The sequence below is a fragment of the Poecilia latipinna genome, unplaced genomic scaffold (genome assembly GCF_001443285.1).
Source record: "Poecilia latipinna isolate Pla-1442-1.1 unplaced genomic scaffold, P_latipinna-1.0 Scaffold81, whole genome shotgun sequence".
Lineage (NCBI taxonomy): Eukaryota > Metazoa > Chordata > Actinopteri > Cyprinodontiformes > Poeciliidae > Poecilia > Poecilia latipinna.
In genome coordinates this window covers 762020-782864 of record NW_015112697.1, presented here as the reverse complement: position 1 = coordinate 782864, position 20845 = coordinate 762020, and the positions used below count along the sequence as shown (strand labels likewise).

General features: G+C 36.6%; 3 protein-coding genes across 9 annotated transcripts in view; all 3 read right to left on the bottom strand.

Moving 5' to 3' along the window:
- Positions 1 to 115: 115 nt before the first annotated feature.
- Positions 116 to 4274, bottom strand: ccdc124 (coiled-coil domain containing 124). The gene is made up of 5 exons (XM_015019651.1): positions 4167 to 4274; positions 1880 to 2057; positions 954 to 1146; positions 773 to 878; positions 116 to 680 (listed from the first exon to the last, which is right to left on the bottom strand). The coding sequence occupies exons 2-5, from the start codon at positions 2036 to 2038 to the stop codon at positions 476 to 478; spliced, it is 663 nt and encodes a 220-aa protein (XP_014875137.1). The 5' UTR covers positions 2039 to 2057; positions 4167 to 4274; the 3' UTR covers positions 116 to 475.
- Positions 4275 to 5054: 780 nt separating this feature from the next.
- Positions 5055 to 11930, bottom strand: cluap1 (clusterin associated protein 1). 5 transcript variants are annotated; one of them, XM_015019624.1, is made up of 14 exons: positions 11847 to 11930; positions 9717 to 9744; positions 9510 to 9621; positions 9234 to 9318; positions 8966 to 9145; positions 8186 to 8281; positions 7807 to 7890; positions 7572 to 7705; positions 7318 to 7459; positions 6967 to 7039; positions 6766 to 6876; positions 6335 to 6384; positions 6008 to 6067; positions 5055 to 5551 (listed from the first exon to the last, which is right to left on the bottom strand). In XM_015019624.1, the coding sequence occupies exons 2-14, from the start codon at positions 9736 to 9738 to the stop codon at positions 5366 to 5368; spliced, it is 1335 nt and encodes a 444-aa protein (XP_014875110.1). In that variant the 5' UTR covers positions 9739 to 9744; positions 11847 to 11930; the 3' UTR covers positions 5055 to 5365. The 5 variants fall into 5 exon arrangements, with proteins under 5 accessions (XP_014875110.1, XP_014875118.1, XP_014875102.1 ...); XM_015019632.1 differs by lacking the exon at positions 6008 to 6067; XM_015019616.1 differs by having other exon boundaries at positions 5461 to 6067.
- A 2190-nt stretch (positions 11931 to 14120) lies between these two features.
- slc5a5 (solute carrier family 5 member 5) overlaps positions 14121 to 20845 on the bottom strand; it is a 24466-nt gene continuing 17741 nt past the window's right edge. For all 3 annotated transcript variants that reach the window (XM_015019584.1, XM_015019578.1, XM_015019591.1), the window contains 13 exons: positions 20419 to 20486; positions 19998 to 20152; positions 19636 to 19776; positions 18884 to 19013; positions 18458 to 18546; positions 17943 to 18055; positions 17336 to 17406; positions 16843 to 16929; positions 15489 to 15691; positions 15193 to 15290; positions 14702 to 14787; positions 14324 to 14416; positions 14121 to 14193 (listed from right to left, as the gene is read on the bottom strand). In XM_015019584.1, coding sequence (XP_014875070.1) covers positions 14125 to 14193; positions 14324 to 14416; positions 14702 to 14787; positions 15193 to 15290; positions 15489 to 15691; positions 16843 to 16929; positions 17336 to 17406; positions 17943 to 18055; positions 18458 to 18546; positions 18884 to 19013; positions 19636 to 19776; positions 19998 to 20152; positions 20419 to 20486 — 1403 coding nt within the window. In that variant the 3' untranslated portion in view covers positions 14121 to 14124. The remainder of the gene's footprint in view (positions 14194 to 14323; positions 14417 to 14701; positions 14788 to 15192; positions 15291 to 15488; positions 15692 to 16842; positions 16930 to 17335; positions 17407 to 17942; positions 18056 to 18457; positions 18547 to 18883; positions 19014 to 19635; positions 19777 to 19997; positions 20153 to 20418; positions 20487 to 20845) is intronic.

Below are 20845 nucleotides of genomic sequence, written 5' to 3'. Positions count from 1 at the left end.
CGTCCTCCATCTTGAAAACAAATGTGACATGACTTGCACTGGTTTTCTATTAGTTTGTGCATCACAAAAAAAAAAAATAAAAAAGACCAAAAAAAAGAAAAAGAAACACAAAATGTTGATGATTCAGCCGTGAACTTTAATAAGTTATTCCCAAAACATCTGGCTCCCCACCTTCCCAGAAGGGCTAAAGAATAAGTAATTTAATTAATGAGATGCTGAGTTGCCTCATTAAAGGCCATGCTCAGAAACATGATAAACAGTTGTTATTTTGGGAGATGAAAAGCAGTTCCTCTTACTACTAAATTAAACAAAAGAGTCAAGTCCTCTGGCACAGGATAAGGTGTAGCCGGGTGATTGCTGATGAAGCATCATTACTGACACTCTTTTTTTAGTGAAATTATTAGTTTTTCGAATCAAAGTCTCCAATTTGCCTAAGCAAGCAGAGTTTCCAAGCGACACTGTGAAAAACATGAATTCACTTCGAGTTGTAGGAGGCAAAACGCTGGTTCAGAGGGTTCTCGGGAGATTTGGCCCACTCTTTCTTCAGCTGTTGCTTTAGCTGCGACAACCTCATGTTGGGGTTCTCCATTTTTAGTCGGGGCATGTTTGCTTCCTCAAAGGCAGTAAAAGCAGCTTTCATCCGCCGCTCCGGATGGCGGTCCAGGTCTTCCGGCCCCGTGCTGGGAGACAGTGAAACAACACGAGTCAACGATGACAAACGGCCAACAACCTCTGTAATGACAGCAATGTCAAAATGCCACACGTCTCCTACCTGAGCACAGAGATGGCCTCCTCGATTGTTCGGGCTTCCACACTTCCTTCTTCAGCTATGACTCTGTTAATATTCTCCTCCAGAGGAGTCTCCAGGTGGCTTTTCTCTGTGTGGATGGAAGGGTTTTAATTTTATTTCAACACAAACACATGTGGTCCAGGATCTCCAAACCAAATGCTACCTTTCGGCTTCATCTCCAGCTCTTGCTGCTGCTCATTTTGAAGTACGTCCTGAATTTGAGCACGAGTCACTTTTCCACCAGCTGCTGCCTCCCTCTGTGCTCTTCCTTTAATCCTGGCGTTCTCCTCGTCCAGGAGCCGCTGGTTTTCCTTTTTCCTCTCAAGAAGCTCCAACCGCTTCTTCTCCTTGTCGTCCTGGAGGAAGAGAGAAAGTGTTTCCACTTATTTTATCAACGCAACAAACCAGAGCTTCCTTATTAAATGTTTGCAAAAGTGAAATGGTTATCCTTAAAATATTTCCTATAATACAATACTACTGAGCGACATTTGCTTATATATGGTTTGTTGCGCAAGTATTCATACATGATGCACCATCTCACATTTTGTCATAATACTAACCACAAATCCCAGGTCGTTTTGTTAGAATTCGACTGGGTAGACCAACACAGTGAAATGCATAACGGTGAAGATAAATCATATCTTAATTTTTAACAAATTAAGATATGATAAGTGGTAGTCTGCATTGGAATTAAATGTTCCTGAGCCAAAACCATGAGGAGCCATCGTCCCAAGCAAACACAGCTGCAAGTCTCTCTCAGCTTTGATTCTGTGCTTCTGAAGTCTGGGAATCCCCCAGTGATATAAAACTGGTGTCTATATACCCATCAACTCCCGGTGGGTTCCCTCTTCCTGCCTCTACCGTGTTTTATAATGGAGGTTGTGTCTTCAGGTTGTTAACACTTCAGATTTGGCAAGTTAACATTTTCTGCAACCGTCATTTTGCATACTATATAAACAAATAAAAAGGGGAACAAGAGGCAGAAAAGAGAAAATGCAATAGTCAAAGAGCTGATTTGAATAACAAAAGACGATAGATGCGTCCCGTGATTAATTTAGGTTTAATCTATGATTTGACATCTCTGCTCACCTTCCTCTGCTCTTTTTTAAGTACGTGTTTGTCTGTTTCTTGCCAGAGAGCGTCTTCTTCTTCCTTCTTCTTATGGGCGTCTGCCACCGCCTTGGCCTCAGCCTTGCGGGCTTTGGCAGTGGCCGCCTTGGAGTTCTCACCCTGGAACTTCTTTGGCATCCTGACAGCTGCTTTTTAGCTGAAAGACAGGGAGAGGTGAGATAACGTGAAATAAGAGAGATAGGGGAAGCTTTCATTAAAACACTCTACATGTAGTGAACTTCCTTTTTCAAAGTTATTTAGATTAAAAAAATGGAAGATGTAAATGGAATATTATGTCAACAACTGAAGAGATGCAGGTGAAATTTGACAGCAAATTTAAATTTTGCAAGGATTCAGATAGAGTTTAACATAATGTCAGCCCACCCTACGCAGCTCTTCTGGTAGGGCTCCCCACAAGGTTTATGGGCATATTTGTGAGGATGTTTAAACGGTTCTTTCAAAAGAGCATTTGTAAGGTCAGACACTGGTTGGAAGGTCTAGCTTGCAGTCTTCATCCTAATTCATCCTAAAGGTGTTTTGTGAGGTATCAGCTTGTGCCCTAGTGTGCAGTAATGTTTAACAAACTTGTCCGGAAAGCAACTGTTCACTTGACAAGGTTCAGTCAGGGAAGAGCTGTTGTTCTAGCGACAGCCAAACCTAGGCGACGTATCCACTGAATTGATTTGTAACTTCAGAAAACACGTCTCCACTGATCCACTTGATGATAGCCTGCGCTGCAAGTGTTTCCAGCCCTTATATGTAAAATGTGCCTTTAGGAGTAGTTTAACTAAACCATACTACTTTTACTTGAGTAATATTATTATGAAGTGTCATTATCTTATTTGAGTAAAACATATGGATACTCTACCCACTGGGAGCAACTTCGCTGAATGACAAACAGAAATATTTTAGCCAGCATGCATGAGACGCAGTCATACAGTTTGCATTGGGGTGAATCCTCGTGTTTGTACACAAGCTCCATTTGTTATTTTCTTTCTGCTTAGCCTGTTGTATCATTTGTAAATTAAGAAGATAAAGTGAACAGGATACATTGTCACTGGAAGTACCTTTACCCTCTAACATACATACAACCTCCTGTATGAATTATGGTAGTTTAATACATTTTACACAGAAAAAAAAAAAAGAGAAAACTTGGCTGAATTACTTTGTAAAATACCAGAACTTCCACCGAGTCTTATATTTTTCATTGTCTGGTAATTTCATTTATACACATTTCATCAAATGTTATGTTTAGTTACTCAGAATATTTTAGCAAATACTTTTTAAACCTTACTTGAGTAATTTCTTGGATGACTACTTCTTGCTTTTGCTTGAGTAAACATATGCTGACGTAGTTCTACTCGAGTATAATTTTGGGGTGCTCTACCTCTGGTTAGAATACTGCTAATAACTGATTGGAATATTAAGTTGAGTAGCTTTCTTGATACAAACTATTGCACAGGTGCACCTTGTGACAGTGAGAGTGACCCATTGTTTGAGAAATGTTTATAAAAGCTCTGTGGCCATTGAAATGATTGGAAGACCTTAATTCAATTATTTGATTGAGGGAGTCAATGTACATAGCTAATGAAACTACTCATCACAATTTAAAAACGACGCTCAAACCACTGTTACATCTCGGTTTGTGACATTGCAGTTTAAATTTTAAAAACTACATAACGTAAATGTGGTTTAGATAACTGTACAAAAATCCATTTGTGGGTGATGCAACCCCTGACGGAACAATGACGGCACATTCCAGCATCAACAAAGAATGGCTGTCAACCTGATGTAAAGGATAACTGTAAACAATCTCCATGTTAATTTATGCGCCACAGCTTCTATTAAACGAGATCTACGGTAGTTTACGACCGAAAAACTGCATCAATCTAGTTTTTTTTTTCACCCTCACAAACTTAAGACCAAAAATAACGTCTAATTAATCTGATACAAATTATTTTTGTTACATCTCAAGCGTGAGTAGTTTGTAAAGCTCACTTAACAAATAGACTGGTTAACAAACAGACAAGCCGATGGGTTACAAACTCATAAATTAAAGCTCAAATATTCTGAAAAAAAAAAAAAAATGTCAGCATTGTGTTTGTCAGGAGGAGCGACCTAGCATCAGTTAGCCGCTGTTACCCTGATAAAACAGGCTTGTTAACTTATCAAGGAGCTCACAGCTCTCTCAGCTACTTCACTATGTTGTAACTAAACGAACAGTCGTCACACCACTTAGTTGTTCAATTACAAGTCGTTTTCATACCAGGATGAGAGGAAAACCAAGTCCTAGGTAAAAGACAGTTTTCTGTTTCGAAGAGGCATCCGCCACCGCCTCCTAGCGCAGCGCGCATAATGATTGCGTCATGGATGCCTTAATTTCACAAAACACAACATTGATGTCGATTTTATTTTACTTATTGACTTATTATCTATCTTCTATGTTTACTTATGTATTTTACGTTTTTATTAACTTCATACGTTGCTTTTTTTTTTGTTTTTACCGCAAGATAACTTGGTCGTTATGGTTATTTTTTTGATAAATGTCAACTCTAATGAGCCAAAATCAAAACAAAACACACGAAAATACTACAATCCGTTTAGCTTTTCATATTTATTCGTAAATACATAAGATAATAGACGTAGGTTTTTTTCGATCCAATGAACCAGACTTTAATTATTCAAAATTTCATCAATAACAATAATAAAAAATTAAAACATTAAACCTTACACGCATTTTGCTACTGGCTGATTCTCACAAACAGAGGTGAATAGTAAAAGCTAATTTTCCTTGAGTAACTTTTTGAAAATTACTTTTGAAGCTTGGTGACCATTTGTGCTTTCTCAAAAAGTTGAAAGGCACTCCTACTACTAATTGTATAAGTAAATATTTAGTTTCAATTGTATAAATCTTCTATTTTTATTTTTTACCCACCATATCAGGTAAAAACAACTACAAAGAAGCCACAAGGAAAACTAGACTATGTTAATTTTTTTTTTAAATATTCTTAAGTTACATCTGTTTGAATCCACCAATTAAAAAACCTAGAAAACATTTTTCAGATAAATTATTATTCAAACTTTCTCTCTTTTCTTACCAAGTACTGCTGAGTGTATCCTATTACACATTCCTTTGAAATGATTTACTGAGAGCTCAAATTAGAATTTGTTTAATAGTCACAAATATTTTCCCTTAGAAAGTACAGCATACAATAAAAAAATAAAAAATAAAAAAACTGCCAAAATATGCCCAAACTGCCACATAGATAACTTATTTATAAAACTGTCATATTTGGAAAAGAACAAAAATTAAAACAGAAGTTTTAATTTTATTTTTGTCAGCAGAATATATAAATATCAAAGAACAGAGGATATATCTGCAAATAAAAATGATAGTGGAGCTTTCCAAGAAGTGAGTTCAGCTCGGACATAAAAAAGTGCACAGCTCATGATTGTGTCCCCAACTCAAAAGTCATCATCACTTTCTTCCGGCAGGGCCGGTCTCACTCCTCCCCTAGGAGGTCGATTACTCTTCGACAACAGGACCTGTAAGGTGTCATCCTCCTCCCTCCTCTCTTCTTCTTCACCTTCCTCGTCTTCATCTTCGTCTTCCTCATTATCCTCATCTGCATCAATCTCACTGTCATCACTCTGGAACAGGAAGCAAGCAGCAATAACAACATCAACAAGTAAAAAGTTGAAGTCTACCTATGATAGGACTGTTGGATGATATAACTATATTTTTCCAGGAAAATTAGATTACTAGACACACACAAACACACACTGTGGAAACTTAAAATAATAAAAAAAACAAAGAAACATGTTTTTATTCTAACTAAACACAGAGGCTTGGCAAGGTTTTACTCCTATATCACAAAAAAACTTTGGAAAAAAAAATAGCATCTGTTGCATTTGAAGGAAAAATACATTCTTACCCCAGACATTAGAACTATTAAAAATATCAGCACAATTCCTTAAAACATAATATAAACCATTTTGACAACACTTTTTTTCAACATTAGGGTTAAATAGGAAATTTGCAAATGGATGTTTCCTTCTAATACATACGGGGACATGAAGGTTAACTGAATCCTTTTCTGAACAAACCTTTCCTTTCCGCTGTTTTTTGGATTCAGGGACTGACCTTCTGGAGACTGCTAAAAGCCCCTTTAAAATCCAAGTGACAATGACAAGAAAATAGCAAAAGGAAACAGACTGATGAAACAGCAAATGAAGAGATACGCCGGAAACCAAAGAAGGTGGTAAATCTGGTCAGAGTTTATAACAGCACAATCTTTAAATGAAGGTTAACAGGAAAATAATTCACACTGAGCCCTGCTGACAGAGCTTGGCGGAAAACAGGAAGTAATGTAGCCTGGTTTCAGAAACATTGTGTAAAAAGAGTATCAGTGTGAAGATAAGAACATCACTTACCTCTTCACTGTCATCACCCTGCATGTTGCCAATGAACCGTGCTCCTCTTCCTTCGCAGAAAGGAAAAAGCACAAGCAATTATGAATTTTTAGGACAGAAAGAGTTTTCTGAAAACCATGTTTAATAAAAAATAGAATTTTAGGTGGACCTGTAAAATCAAAATAACTCAATAAATATAATTTAAATATGTAAGAGGCTAGAGGGAAGAAATGGAAGTTCCTCTTTTCTTCTTGTTGACGGAGAGTAAAATAAATATAGGAATGCTGTGCATAATGGTATCAAAAAATCCAAATGAAAAACTATCAAAGTATTTTTAAATAAACTGGTTATCATGGGATGAGATGAATGATAATTAAAAATATAAATTTTGTCTAATTCGTAAAGGCACTAGTTTTTCTTATCACTATCTTGGCTGCAGTCCACCTGCATACCTGCCATGGGGGCATTTCTTGAGGGCTGTGGCTTAGATGGACGAGATTCTTCAAGGTCACTATCTGACCCTTCGTCCTCTGGAACATCCAAATCAGAATCAGAGTCTTTCACTGTCGAGCACAAAGACAAAAATGTTTAGACGGAGAAAAAAAAAAAGGTTGTGTTTTAATTCTGCTTGGTTTGGTTCTTGTTTAACTCACATGAGCCCTTCATCAGATCTCTCTCCTCCTCCCTTAGTTTGTGTTGCATTATCCTCAGGCAGTTTTCAGCTTCCTAATGCGTACGCAAGAAACCCCGTTTTAGATGAAGAGCCGGTTGAACATTTTTAAACTTGGAAACAAGACTCAAGTATTTAATGTAAAACTTAATATAGTTAATCTACAAGTTCCAGACAATGTTGCAGCAAAAATATCCAAGGAATTAATGAGAAAAACAGAAACACAGGCAGGCAGAAAGATGCAAATACTGCATCACATATAATATATCTTTAAAGGGAGGGATTATCAATAGGATTAAGCATTCTACATAGCATATCTATTCCATCCACGCACCTCAAACCTATCCTGCTCCAGCCTGTGGTACTCATCCAGTTGTGACTCCAGGTAGGTGAGGTTTCTGAATTTCTCCACAAAGACTTCATATTGCTTCTGCAGCTCTTCTTCTATCTTTTCATATTCATCCATGAATGCTGGCCTGAAAATGTTTCAATGGGTTTTGTTTCAAGACTTATTTCAAATTTCGATCTTTTACATTTAAGATGGTTAAATGTAAAAAAAAAAAAAAAAATAAAAAAATTATAATTGACCTGACACTCTGTAAAGTCTGCAGCCTCTTCTGATGCCTCTCCAGATCCTGCTTCTTCTTCTCTATCTTGGCGTCCAGACTGGTCTCGTCTGAGACGACATTACTAAGCATCTCTTTGATCTTTTCGACAATTTCCTGGTAACAAAGGCAATATGGCACGATCACAGTTTAAAGTATTTAAGCGAATGAAGATGAAAACCAATGGGATTAAAAAGATAAACACTCAGAATACTCACCAGAGTTTCTTTGATTGCAGCTCTCAGTGCCTTTTCTGTCTCATTGATCTCAAGAGGTCGAGCAATGGCAGCAGTTCTCATTTCCTGCGAGCACCAAAAAAGTGAAGACGAAATAAAAGCATTAATGACGGTCATTCATGTATCAAACTGCTTTAAATCTCTTTTTGCAGGATTGCAGAAAGAGATTTAACATTTCGTTAACTTCAGAGCATCGAAGCTACTCGCAACATTTCACTCATATTTGTGTTTAAAGAAGCTTGAGAATAACATATCCATAATGCAGGTAAAATCTCTTCACCGATACTAAACTTGAAATAGTCAAGCTTTATTTTTTTTTTACCGATATGCTATTATGAAACAACAACCAACTTTGCCTCACCCTGAGCTCTGCCTCTTTCCCCAGTAAATCATACAGAGATGCTCCTCTGGATGTGATTTCAGATGCCAGCTGACGTGCTGCTTTGAGCTCAGAGATCTGCAGAAAAGACATGGAGAGATCAGCTGACTCACATTTGACTCTTTCTTCTTTAACAAAGGAATTAAAGACCTAAATTATTTCAGGGAAAAGAAAACATGAGAAAAGTAGAGACACTGTAGACAATGTGCAAAAAAATAACAACAAAAAAAAAGTGTGCAGGCTTGGCAAATAGGTATGTGTCAAATTGATGTTCAGGAGAATACTGCAACCAAAGAACTAAATCAATTTAAAGAAAAGGTATATTTACACTATTATCAGATACAGCATTTCCTATTTCCTGCTGTTTAAATTGTTTAAAATCTCTGACACTGAAACACAACTAGTACGACAAAAAATCAACTCCATGAGTCATTAAAAGTATTGTAAAATCCTTGAGAATGTTGGGTGAAGTTCTTGTGAGTTCTTACAATAAATGTTAACGAACTACATTTTCAACCCTTTTCAAAGACTCTTTGCATTTGGATGGGCTTATATAGACAGAACGCTGTTTACCAATTAGATAGACAAAGTTATTTTGACTGCACATTACATTAACTGTCTTATTGACTATCTAAAGCACTCTTATATGTCCTTTATGTTTTTTTTTCCTTTTTTCTTTACTCTTCTTAAAACTGACATTTATTTAATTAAGTTAGTGGACTATCAGCAACACATAAAATTTGAATGATAATTGCACCTCACCCTAGAGCCAAGATCAAACTTGAACTTGTTGCTATCTTCCTCCACTGCATCCTCCAAAGCCATCTGCTTGGTTTTCATGGCATTGTACAGCACCGATGTGATCTTCAGCATCTCTTTCACTGCATAGCCGTCAGCCTGGTAGAGATGCTTGGTGTTTAGCTTGATGTGAGCCTTGGTTGCCTGCAACCGGGTCAGACAATGATTAAAACAGAGTGGATTTTAGTTAACTACAGTTAAGGACATATTATCTGTCCAAATAGTATTTCACCATGAATTGAACCACTGCCTTAATGAAGAATATTCTGTCTGACTCTGTGTCCACATCAGTGGGGATATCAACGTGAGGCTCGTATCTACAATAAAAGAGAAAAGAACATGAGAACCAATGACTATTTTAGAACAGCTCTTTATTTGTTAATCAGGATTAGAAGAAATATTTCGACTGGAATGACGGATGTGAAAATACCACATGAAGGCGAAGAACTATCTGAGCAGAAGTGTTGTTATTACAAGAAGCATTTCGATTTTAAAAGCTGAAACATACCTCCTTACAAGCCATATTAGGATTTCTGCTACTAGGGTGAAGTTTGGTGTTACGAAATTTTCCATAGATATGAGGCGAGGGTAGCCCAAGGCCCTCATCATTTCTGTGAAGTCTGCCAAATCACAAACATATTCAGTTCTATTCTAACATCTGGAGCAAAATATTGTTTGTTAGATAAAAGGTGGGGAAATACAAGGTTTCACTTACTTTTTAAATCTCTGAAGGACATGTTGACCTGAAAGAAAGGAAAAACGAAAGAAAAAAAAAATACTTGTTTTCATAATAATTGATCAGAATTATTGTTTCTTTATTTATAATCCAGTGAATGTTATTCTTAACAAGCAACGTTTCACACTTGTTCTAAGTAGTAGAAGAAACGAAAGCATAAATAAATATCTACAGTTTGTAGATTTAATTTCACAGCTGTGTTAGCTAAGCCTGTATAGCTACTCATTAGCTCGAAGTTAGCTGAAAGCTAATGATCTGCGTCGCTTTGAGTGGCTAAAGAGATGTTAATCTATAATATTGCATCTTTTACAACTCATTTCGCATAAATTACATATGTCCTAGGGCGTTTACAGACATCATTTTGTTACCTGGTACCGTTACAAAGACGATCCCGTGGTCTATGCTATAAATGGTCGCTATGGAAACACATTCTGTTCTACGGAAAGTCAAAGCGGTCAAATGTTCGAAGCAAAAATTGAGAAGAGGTCACACCGCTGAGAAACGGAAGTTTAAAAATAGTTTGTTTCTAACTTATTGGAAGTTAGAAACAAACCAAAGAACTGTGGTTCATTAGTTTGTTTGAACTGTGGAACCAAAGGTTCCTTTTAAAAATGTGTTACATTTTGAGGTAACACAGACATACCTCAAAATGTTACAAAATATGTGAAATATGTACTTTCTAATGTGTAAACAGCAATATTGATTAGTGTTCATCAGATATTATCAGACCAAATGATGCAATCACAGAAATCTCCTTATATCGCCATTTTACTTACAAGTAACATCTTTCAACACCGCTTTTTTCCCATGGCAGCTGTGGCTCGTTGTTTTTATTTATAAAATAACGTAAAGAGGCTGGTTAGATTGTCTTATACAGAATATCTTAATTAATTTTAAGCCTTCTAATTAACTTTGTTTTAATTTTTTTAACCAAATTTACAGATGAGTCCATTCAACCATTAACAGTTTAAGAGAGATATGGTGTTATGGTCTCCAGTAAACTCCTAAATAAAACGAAAACTGAATATTTTTTGCCTGCTTCCTTGTCAGACTGGCTCCATTTTAGTGATTTTTTTAATTCTTAAAATCAGACAGTGACACTGAACCAAAAATGCAGTTATGTTCCTTTTGGAGGCCAATTTTATTTTTCTATAAGGGTAGATTAGTTAATAATAATTTTAAAACATATATTTAAACTAACTCTGACTATATTTGTATGGTGCAAATTTGCTTGATAATCTAAAACATTTATTATGACCAAACAACAACAACAACAACAACACAAGATAATTTTAAGGGCAAGTATTTTTTGTTAAATCCCATGGCTGTGGGGACCTGTTTCTGCCCCTGTGATGGAGAAACGTATTATTTTGACTAAGCTATATTATAATAAAGAGTATTTTATTGTTTTGAGAGCTAGGTCAAAAGTATGAGATAGCCATTATGAGATCCATGTCCTTTTGTTTTCAAATATTGGCAGAAACAAGCTTCTATACAGGATGCTTCTATAAGAAAAATACTTCCAAATATAAAAAAATGCAACAACAACAACAACAACAAAAAAAACTGCATTTGTTTTGCTTATTTATTCAAAAGTACAAGTAAGAGTTTCAAATATGGGAATGGGGCTTGTAATTATTGCAATCAGGTGGAAACAGTGGAGAATGTCTTGTTAGAATGTGATAAATACTCAGAGGAACGTCAGCTTTTAACGTCATTACTAAGCAGAAAGAATATAGGACTGTCTATGATCAATCTATTAGGTAATAAATCAAAATATGTTAGAAATCTCTTATTTAGCTTCTTAAATAACATTGGGTTAATGAGTCATATTTAGGATATGTGTAAGTATGTGTGTATGCCAGTGGATGCTCATGCATTCATACATGTATTTAATGAGTGTGTTAAGATGTGAATTTGCACATCGTACACATCATTGAGGTGTGTCCCGGTGGGACGTGCCCGGAACACCCCACCAGGGAGGCGTCCAGGAGGCATCCTTACCAGATGCCCGCGCCAAGTTGGATGCCAGCTGCCAATAAAAATCAAAACAAGAGTTTCTAATTTTGTAAAGCTGCAGTACTGTTGCAATCCACTAGACGGCGATACCTGTCAGTTCTCCTTCCGACCAGTCCATTGGAACTATGGGCTGTTCAACTGACGCAGAGCATGATGGAGCAAACTGGTGAGCCCCCTCACAACAATAACATCCCGGCAGGTAATGAACCGCCTGCCTGCGGCCTTCACAGCAAACGACTCAAAGAACTGGAAAATGCCGCCCTGCAGACCAGCTTGATATCACAAATGGAGACAGAATCCGGGGCGGACGCCGGGAGCTGGACGGAGCAGGAGTCCGGGCAAGGTGAGCAGCCGAACGGGTTGCCCTTGAGCCAGCAGCGTTCGGCGCCTCTGCAGCTCGGCGTGGACACGGAGGCGGAAGAAGTGGAGCCGGGGACAAACGTGGCCAAGCAGCGGGTGGAAGAAGAAAGGACGCTGACGGACCATTTAAACAAACGACTCCTTTCTTCGTTTCTGGAAAAACTTAACGAAAGGGACCTGGCGCTCCCTGGCGTGCAGCGCCTGGACTGTGCTGTAGCCGAAGAGGATTCGAACAGGGCCGCGGATGATTGGTGAGGCGCCTCGGCCTGACGATCCGCAGCAGCACGGAGATGGTTGGAGGATCCAGGACCAACGTGCACGGAAGCACAATCTTCACAACATTAAAGACTGACGTACTAGTTTGATTTATGAAAGCTTACAGCAAGAGTGTTTGGGGATATTATGTTTTGTCTGAATGCTTGAATTATTAAAAAAAAAAATGCAATAAAAGAACACCATGTGAAATGAACCGCCTTTGTACTTGGTGTTCTCGTTGTGTATCTGGCAGCCATGATGGTTTCAGCTGCTTTACTTAACATCACGTGTACTATGAAGAAAACTAACATGTCAGCTCTTTCATAAATAGTTTGTTTCCTTCACAAAGGTTACTTTTAAAAATATTCTAGAAACGTGAAACTTATTTTGAAGTATATTCAGGTTTACTAAAATTGATGTAAAATGCAGAAAAAAATTGAATAAAAATCATTTTAAAACTTTAGAAGTTATTAAAAAGATCCCAATTGCTCTATACAGGAGGAGAAACCTCAAATCACTTCAATGTTTTTTCTAGCATATGGATAAAATTACTTAAGTAGTTGTAAATTGTATTTTTATTTAAGATGTCACAAGCACAGGTGGATAAGTGGTTTCAAGGTATGGATTGTTTTAGAAAAATAAAAAAAAAAGTTTAAAACTAAGTTTTACATTTAACCACATTTATTTTAGATTCTCAAGGAACCTGGGAACTTGATTTAAATTTATTAGTGACAAAGTGGTATAAATATTAAGTCCTTGAAACGTTTACCATTATTACCTAAGTGGACATGATTAAATACAATGTTCTAACTATTTTGGATGAGTTAAACTGTAAATTCAAGTGCTAACACATTCCTTATTTTGTTACTTTTATTAACCCCATCATTTTAAAAGTAACACAAAAACCATCACAATTTCCAGTGTGCAGACAATAATTAACACAAGATAATCCTGCTTTGATTAAGTGTAAGAAACCTATGGATGGATTTTGAGAATAAAGCAGAGGCTTCTGTACAATGCAGCACTTTTCCAAGTAGCATAAACCTAACAAAATAGAAAATTGTTTAGGCTGACAACTCTATTGGAAATTGTAATATAATTTAAAAATAAGAGTAAGAAAACATAACAGTATTTAAAAAAAATCAACATTTTTAAAAATGGTAACTTCATACAAAATAAACATGTAGTAGTCATTCCAGTCTCTGCTCTTTGTGTGTTTGTTATATTAATTTTACAGTTCACTTTTCATATATTTTTTGAAAAGTAACCCAAACTGTTTTCAATAAAGATGTGTCAACTGATGTTTTGTATATGACCATGCTGACTCATCATTTACATTTGACCCACATTGCTTCCAATAATAAAAAAACAGAAATAAACAAAGGCCAGATAACAGAGCATGAAATAAGGAAACCATCACTAAATTACGGGAAATGTACACACAGATTTAAACCGGTGTTTCTGCTTCCCATCATTCTTGTGTTGACACATTGCAGGTGCACATCTTTCCCGAAACAGTACATACCAGAAGGAAATGAAAGTCTTTCATCACATTTTACTGTACTGGATACTATATATATATTTATGACTCTTTGGAAGCTCAATGACTGAATATGTGTCAGGATTTTGAAACTTCAAATGATAAGATAAAAAAACCCAACTTTACTGCTACTACAGAGGAAATTCCACTATTCACTACGAGTAATTCAGAGGTTAATACCATTTAAAAACTACATCCTCTTTTTTTTCCCATTTACAGCACATCGTCTCTGGGTAGGCTCTTCAAAGGAACCACGAGTCGGTTGTCTATTAATTTGTCCTCCTGAAAAACAGATTGGAACAATAAAAAAAACTTTCAAATACTTGACTGATTATAATATTCTGAATTTTTTTTAAAGACAAACAGTTCCAACAACTCTACACCAGTTTTGGCATACATTTGGTTTCTTTACCTGGTTATTTCCTATGTGAACCACAGATATCTGTTGTGTATTCCTGCATGCATTCTGAACGAAGCAGGGGAACATCCTGGATATCACATCGGTCTTAAGACAAAAAAATAATAACAGAGATACTGTCAATGAATGCTCTTAAAAGACATTTGTCATAAATGGAAAGCATGTCTGAGATCTATAAAAGCTGCTGAAATGTCTAAATTAAGTCAAGTTTAAATTCACATACATATTTAGCAGTAAAAAAATGTCAAACTAGACTTTTCAGCTTAGAGAGGGACATAGTAAATAGATATAAATGGTTACATAAATTATCAGGGAATAATTTATGGCACTTCCATTCATTAGACAATTATTTCTGTTTAAAAAAAATATTACTCTGCTTTCTGACGAGATCTCCATCTCCTTTTTATTCAGGTCCCACCATAACAACCCCTTTTTAATTTGACTCCTCTTTGTTGGCCCTGTGTGCGATAGAAACATGAGAGTTTGTTCAAGTATGCATAAAACTTAAAGGAAAAGAAAAATTCATTCTTTTTTAGTAGCTCTGTGTTAAAGCCCTTAACTTAACATTTTGGACTGATAGGAGCTACATTTTCTTGTAAATATTCACACCCATTATGTTTCACATTTTGTCACCTCATAACTACAACTATAATCTTGTAGCTCTGACAACATCTACAACATATAAACATATAAAACTCTTTCAAAATACACAGATGTTGTCTGGTTGTAACATTACCCAGATATTTTCAAGGGATGTGAATATGTTTGCAATAAATGTAAATCGGAAAGATTTGGTTCAATGTGTCAGAGTGACCCTGCAGTTTTCACAACATTGACTTACGTAACACTCATGATCTCTTTACCTGTTGCATAGCTCACTATCAGTCCCACCAGTATGACTGAACTGGTGGCCATGGCTCCAAAATAGAGGTAAGACATGGAGTAGAAGTTGAGGAGGCCACTGTTTTTAGAAAAAACAAAACAAAACCAACAACAAAAGAGCTAAGACATTTTATATTTTTTCATCTTAATCTCTCTGCACAGTCTGTGTATAGCAGTCATAAACCTTTCATGTGAGTAGTTAAGCTAAGATTAAAAGAAAAGTTTCATGTTTAATGATTAGAAATAGATCAACATCTGAAAAGCTGTGTCTGCTAACCCTTGGTGTTTAGGATGAAGTGGGGTCAAGATGGAAACCTCATCCAGGTTAGAGCTGTTGTTTTTTGTGCCATTAGCAAAGCTGCAGCCGTCTGTGAAGCTGGGCAGGACACCCATGGTCTCCTCACTGGGTGGGTGAAGAGTTGAACCCACAGCCAGCCACAGAGAGACACAGAATCCCGCCAATATCCCCGAGTACGCGCCCTGCAAAAAGGATAAAATACCCTAATAATCGGCAGCAGTATTATTGAATACCAACAACAGTGTCTAAAAATGAATTTGTTCCTTTCAGCCCATCAGCATGCTCTGTTTTTTTTTCTTTGCATAAAAGAAAACCCAATAAACCCCTGAAGGCCTGATTTCAAAAAGGCGTTGGACTGTACTTCAGTAGCAAACAGAAGAACAAGCACTCTAGAATGCAGCTATCATAAAAGATAATGCTTCTTTCAACAGATATAAAAATAAAACAAAGGAAACAGGAAGTCAGTCCATCTTCCTGTTAATATGACTACATACAGCTTCTGAGATCAATGTGCACGAGGTCATGTCTGAAAATTATTACCTTTACTCTGATTGTACATCATAAAAAAGGAAATTTCCATTCCACAGTCGGGTTAATGAACAAGAAAACCTTCTTTGTGGGATAGATAGCAACAAAGACAAATTATGACATTTACAACACTTTAGTGTTTGCTTTAAAACACAAACAAATGCAATTGAAAATCTTTCTAGTCAAACAGTTTGCTGTACACATAACATAGGGATTCTGGGGTCCGGTTGAGACTTCAAACCATGTTTGAAATTTTAATAGTCAGTAGTTTGCTGTTTGCATTAGGTTTTTTTTTGTTTGTTTGTTGAAAAGTTTGAGTTAAAAAGCGTCACCTGTCTTCACGTCACACCTTCACAGTTTACATTTCCAGCTTCCCTGCAGTAATAGGACCAAGCAGGTCTCCAACCAGTACCAATTAAATGATATGTTTTATTTTTTCCCTGTACATACATTGATACCTATTTAATCTAAGCCTGTGCCTTCAAAAAAAATTTTTTTTTCATGGAATTTTATATTTACCCACTAGTTGGCAGCAGAGTTAATGTTCAAGAGGTAGCAGAAGTAGTAGTAGCTGATTTAAACAACAAATAATAATAATAATAATAATAATAATAATAATAATAATAATAATAATAATAACTTTAAATGTGTTTTTTGATTATTTTGATTAAATGCACCTTCTATTTGCTTTTGCCCTTCTTCTGCTTGACTTAACTAGTGGTAGCAATTGTATTTTTACTACCACCAAGGTCAGAGTTTGTGTTTTGTAAATCATAAGTTTTTAAGGCGGTTGGCAAACACTCACCAGCCTGTTTGTTCCTGGGACAAACATTCCCAAAATGAATACGCCCAGAACTGGACCACTGACCACACCCATGACAGTGAACGAACCCTGAGGAAAGAAGACAAGCAACATTCTGGGTTCAAAACAAAACGAATTAAAATCCAGGAGTGAAGATGAAAGTAACTGATTGAAACTTATTTCAAATCAGACAATAATACAACCGATTGGTTGGATGCAAGCATCACACTCACAGCAGTTTTATTTATTTACTTAATTCATCTATTCTGTGGGAGCTTTTTTTTCCAAGGGTCAATGGGCTTATCAGGTCAGTTCTTACCCTAGGATTACCTAGGGTAAGAACTGTATGCACACATACACGCTGTGCTCCAGCGTGTATGTGTGCAAGCTGGAGCACACATACACGAAGAGAAGATATAAACTGTGCACAGGAAGTCAGGGTTCGAACCCAGGAGCTTCTTGTTGTGAGGCATTCAAATATTTCTGTATAATATACCTGAAGAACCCCCCAGTCCAGGAAGGAGGAGAGAGCTGCTACGGTGATACATCCAGCTCCATACAGGAATGCTTTAAGAAAGAGAAGGAGAAATGTTTACTCTTCTAGACTTGCAGCTTAGATATGTCTGATCAAGTTCAACCTGAAAGGTCAACTTGAACTCATCAAGGAGTTTGAAATAAAATATTTGTTTTTTTAATACTTTCTGTGTTAATTACAGAGTTGATATCAGTGGAAGGTTGTACTTTCCTGGAAAAGATGTTTTGTTCCTGGTGGCATGAAAGATGATTGTCATATGAATGATTACTTTGAATCTTTTATGAATGGGATTTATTTGTTTGAATACTTTTATACACTTGCACATAAACTGGTAGATATTGCTTTGTAAAAAAAACAACCTCATGATTACATTTGTTTTAATTTGGCACCAATAAACTAAATTAAATTAGCATTAGATTCCCAGCAGCTTGATGCCAGTATTAAGGTTTTCAGCTGGATTTTAGACCTGTCTTTGACTTTTCAACTTTTCAACCAGCCTTTGCACTAATTTTAAGAAGTGGTGCTGAAATCAAAATCCTTTTCACTTGCTTAGTAAGAATCAACCTACACAGTCCTTTGGAAACCAGGACCAGTTTCTTCTGTTCCATCTTGAGCAGATGAGGCCTCAGTATATCCTCCATCGTCACTGCAGCCATGGCGTTGATACTCGTGGAGGCAGTGCTGTTAAAAAACAATGCCAATCATTTCACTTCTGGATGTCATAAGAGTTTAAAAAAATAATGTGTGTATGTATGTGTGTAATAATGGGTGTCACAGCAGCAATAGGAAGAGGACTTAAATAAAATTATATTTTAATAAATAAGACTAAGCTGAGGCAATGTTATTTTTTCTGTAAAAATACAAAGGCCTTCAGCTTTTCTTACATGGTTGGATTATGCACAATGTTTCATAAAGAGCTTACATCCACCCATGTCAAACCATAATATCTGATACATTAAAAGAAACCATGCAAGGAACCACCCAAAAGTTACAGTTGTAATCTACAGTCTCAAGTAAAAAAAAACTTCAGTGTATTCAGAGAGCATCTGGCAGCAGAACTGAGAAAAAACTGATTGTGAATACCTGAGAGTCCCGCTGTATGCACAGGCAAGGAAAAGACCTGGGAATCCTGGATGATTACTGAATATGTCCAACACGAAGTATGGCATGTACTTTATTAGAACAGAACAGGAAAAGTAGAATAGAGTGTTAGTGTGTAACTTTGGACAGAAGCAATTCATACGTGGAAACCATGATCACCCCTAAAATTATTTATAGAGTCGGGAAATAAACCTATTCATGGTATCATTAGCTAGAAACCGAGAGTACAAGAAAACAGAACTAACTTCAAGCTTATTGTTTTGCATTACAAAACATGGTGGGATAAGACAAACAACAACATACTTCAATAGTACCAGAAATTGAATTAACTTTGGTTGAAACACTGCGCTACTTTTGAGTTATTGTAAAGCCAAATTCATCTGCCTTTGCCCAGAGTCATCAGCATACCAGATCAGGTGCAGAAATCCTCCCAGATTTCAGCGGGTCGCAGAGGTTGTAATAAGCAAACATGACGATACCGCAGGTTGCTGCGCTGCTCACAATGAGGCACAGACCGATCTGATTTACAAACAGAGCCCTGGAAAATAAATTAAAAAAAAGTGTACTTTATTAAATTAATCCTGTAATTGTGTTTGATTCTAAGCAGTCAAGTGAGGCAAATATGGGAAAAGAAATGTCAGTTATGTGTGTCATATCTATTATTGAATGATAAGGTGCAAGCAGATTAACTAAAATAAGTTAAACAACAAAGGCATGACAGGAAATCTAGAAAACTCATAAATTCAAAAACATAGAGCCATGTGGCAAAAGAGCGCAAAGACAAATACATAACATTGTCCAGTAATGGTTGTTATTATTTTGTGGTGCTGTGTATTAGATGTATTCTTTTTTTTTTCTTTTACATTTTACATGTAAAACAATATTTTTTGGGGAACTGAGATTTCCTCGGACACTTGAGTAACTTCCATTCGTCTCTGGAATCTGCATAACATGTTCCATGCTTTTGTACTGTTAACAAGATAAATTACAACTAACTAGTCCAACTATGATGGACTAGCAACCTGTCCAGGCAGTTCTATGCCTCTTGCTTATTAATTAGCCATTAGCTATAGGCTCCAGCGTCCTCATGATCCAGGCAGGACTAGGAAGCAATCAACAATGGATAGAGGAACATGTGAGTAATTTATAAAAACACTCACCACTGGGCTGCTTTCTCTGATCGGCAGGAAATGTAGCGCTGAACTTGTGCTTGGTTTACCCCGTACATGGACAACCAAACCATGGAGCCCCCAACACTGAGGCTCCAGAAGGTGTAACGTTTCCGTGGATCGACATCAAAACTGTGGAGGAAAATCAAGAACAGAATAAAGCACAACTAGAAACCTAAAACTAAATACATTTTGTGCTGAATATAGCTTGAGGTATTAATAAGAGGTGGAATGTTATTTCTAATCAGTGACTTTAACCTTTGTCATCTGTAATAATCACTGTTATTTTAAAATGATCAAATTGCAGACTGGACCTCGAAATGGACACGGATCAATACAAAAAAGGCTTTTACTCATTGAAATTAAGGCGTGACCCATTGCTGGCAATCTCCAGTACTTGTGCAGGACCGCCAACCAGAATTGTCCCTTGGATGAAAATTGCCACGAAGCCTGATAACATGACAACAATCTGGAAGACGTCGGTCCAGATAACAGCCCTCATGCCGCCCTGCACACAAACATTAGAGGAGAAAGACAGAGTGAGAAACCTGGAATGATGTCAGACACGGTTCTGCGAATGCAGGGCGAGAACATGCTCCCCTCAGAAAAATCCCAGGCCAGGATTTGAACCCTGGATCTTCTTGCTACAAGGCAGCATTGCTAACAACTGCTCCACTGCACTGCCCAGTGGAAGGACATTAAATATAAGAAAGGTTGCAGTAACCCTGTTTGCATAAATATTTACGCCCTTTGAGAATACCTTATTGTTCTTACCAGTGTGGTGTACATGGTGCAAATGAACCCCGTGGAAAAGAGAGACACCCAGATACTGAGTCCAGCAGCTGCAAAATCGAATGGGTTTGATCATTAATATCAAAGGTTTATTTATTTATTTAAGCAACTTATCACTTTATAAATGTAACTATTGTAGTATATTTGCTACTTTTTCAAAAATATAAAAAACAACAGCAACAAAAATAAATTAAACTGGTATTGAAATGAAATAAAAGATGGAGATATGTTTAGCTGTAATAACAGTCTTAGTACATTTAATATTTAAAATACATTTTATGACAAAAAATAAATTGTAGTGTTTTATGCTACATTAAAAGTTTTACTTATAAGCAAATATTCACAAGAATCTCTCTTATTGTGAAATTAATGGTTTAAAACTTAAAACTTCACTGCAACAAGTTTCTGG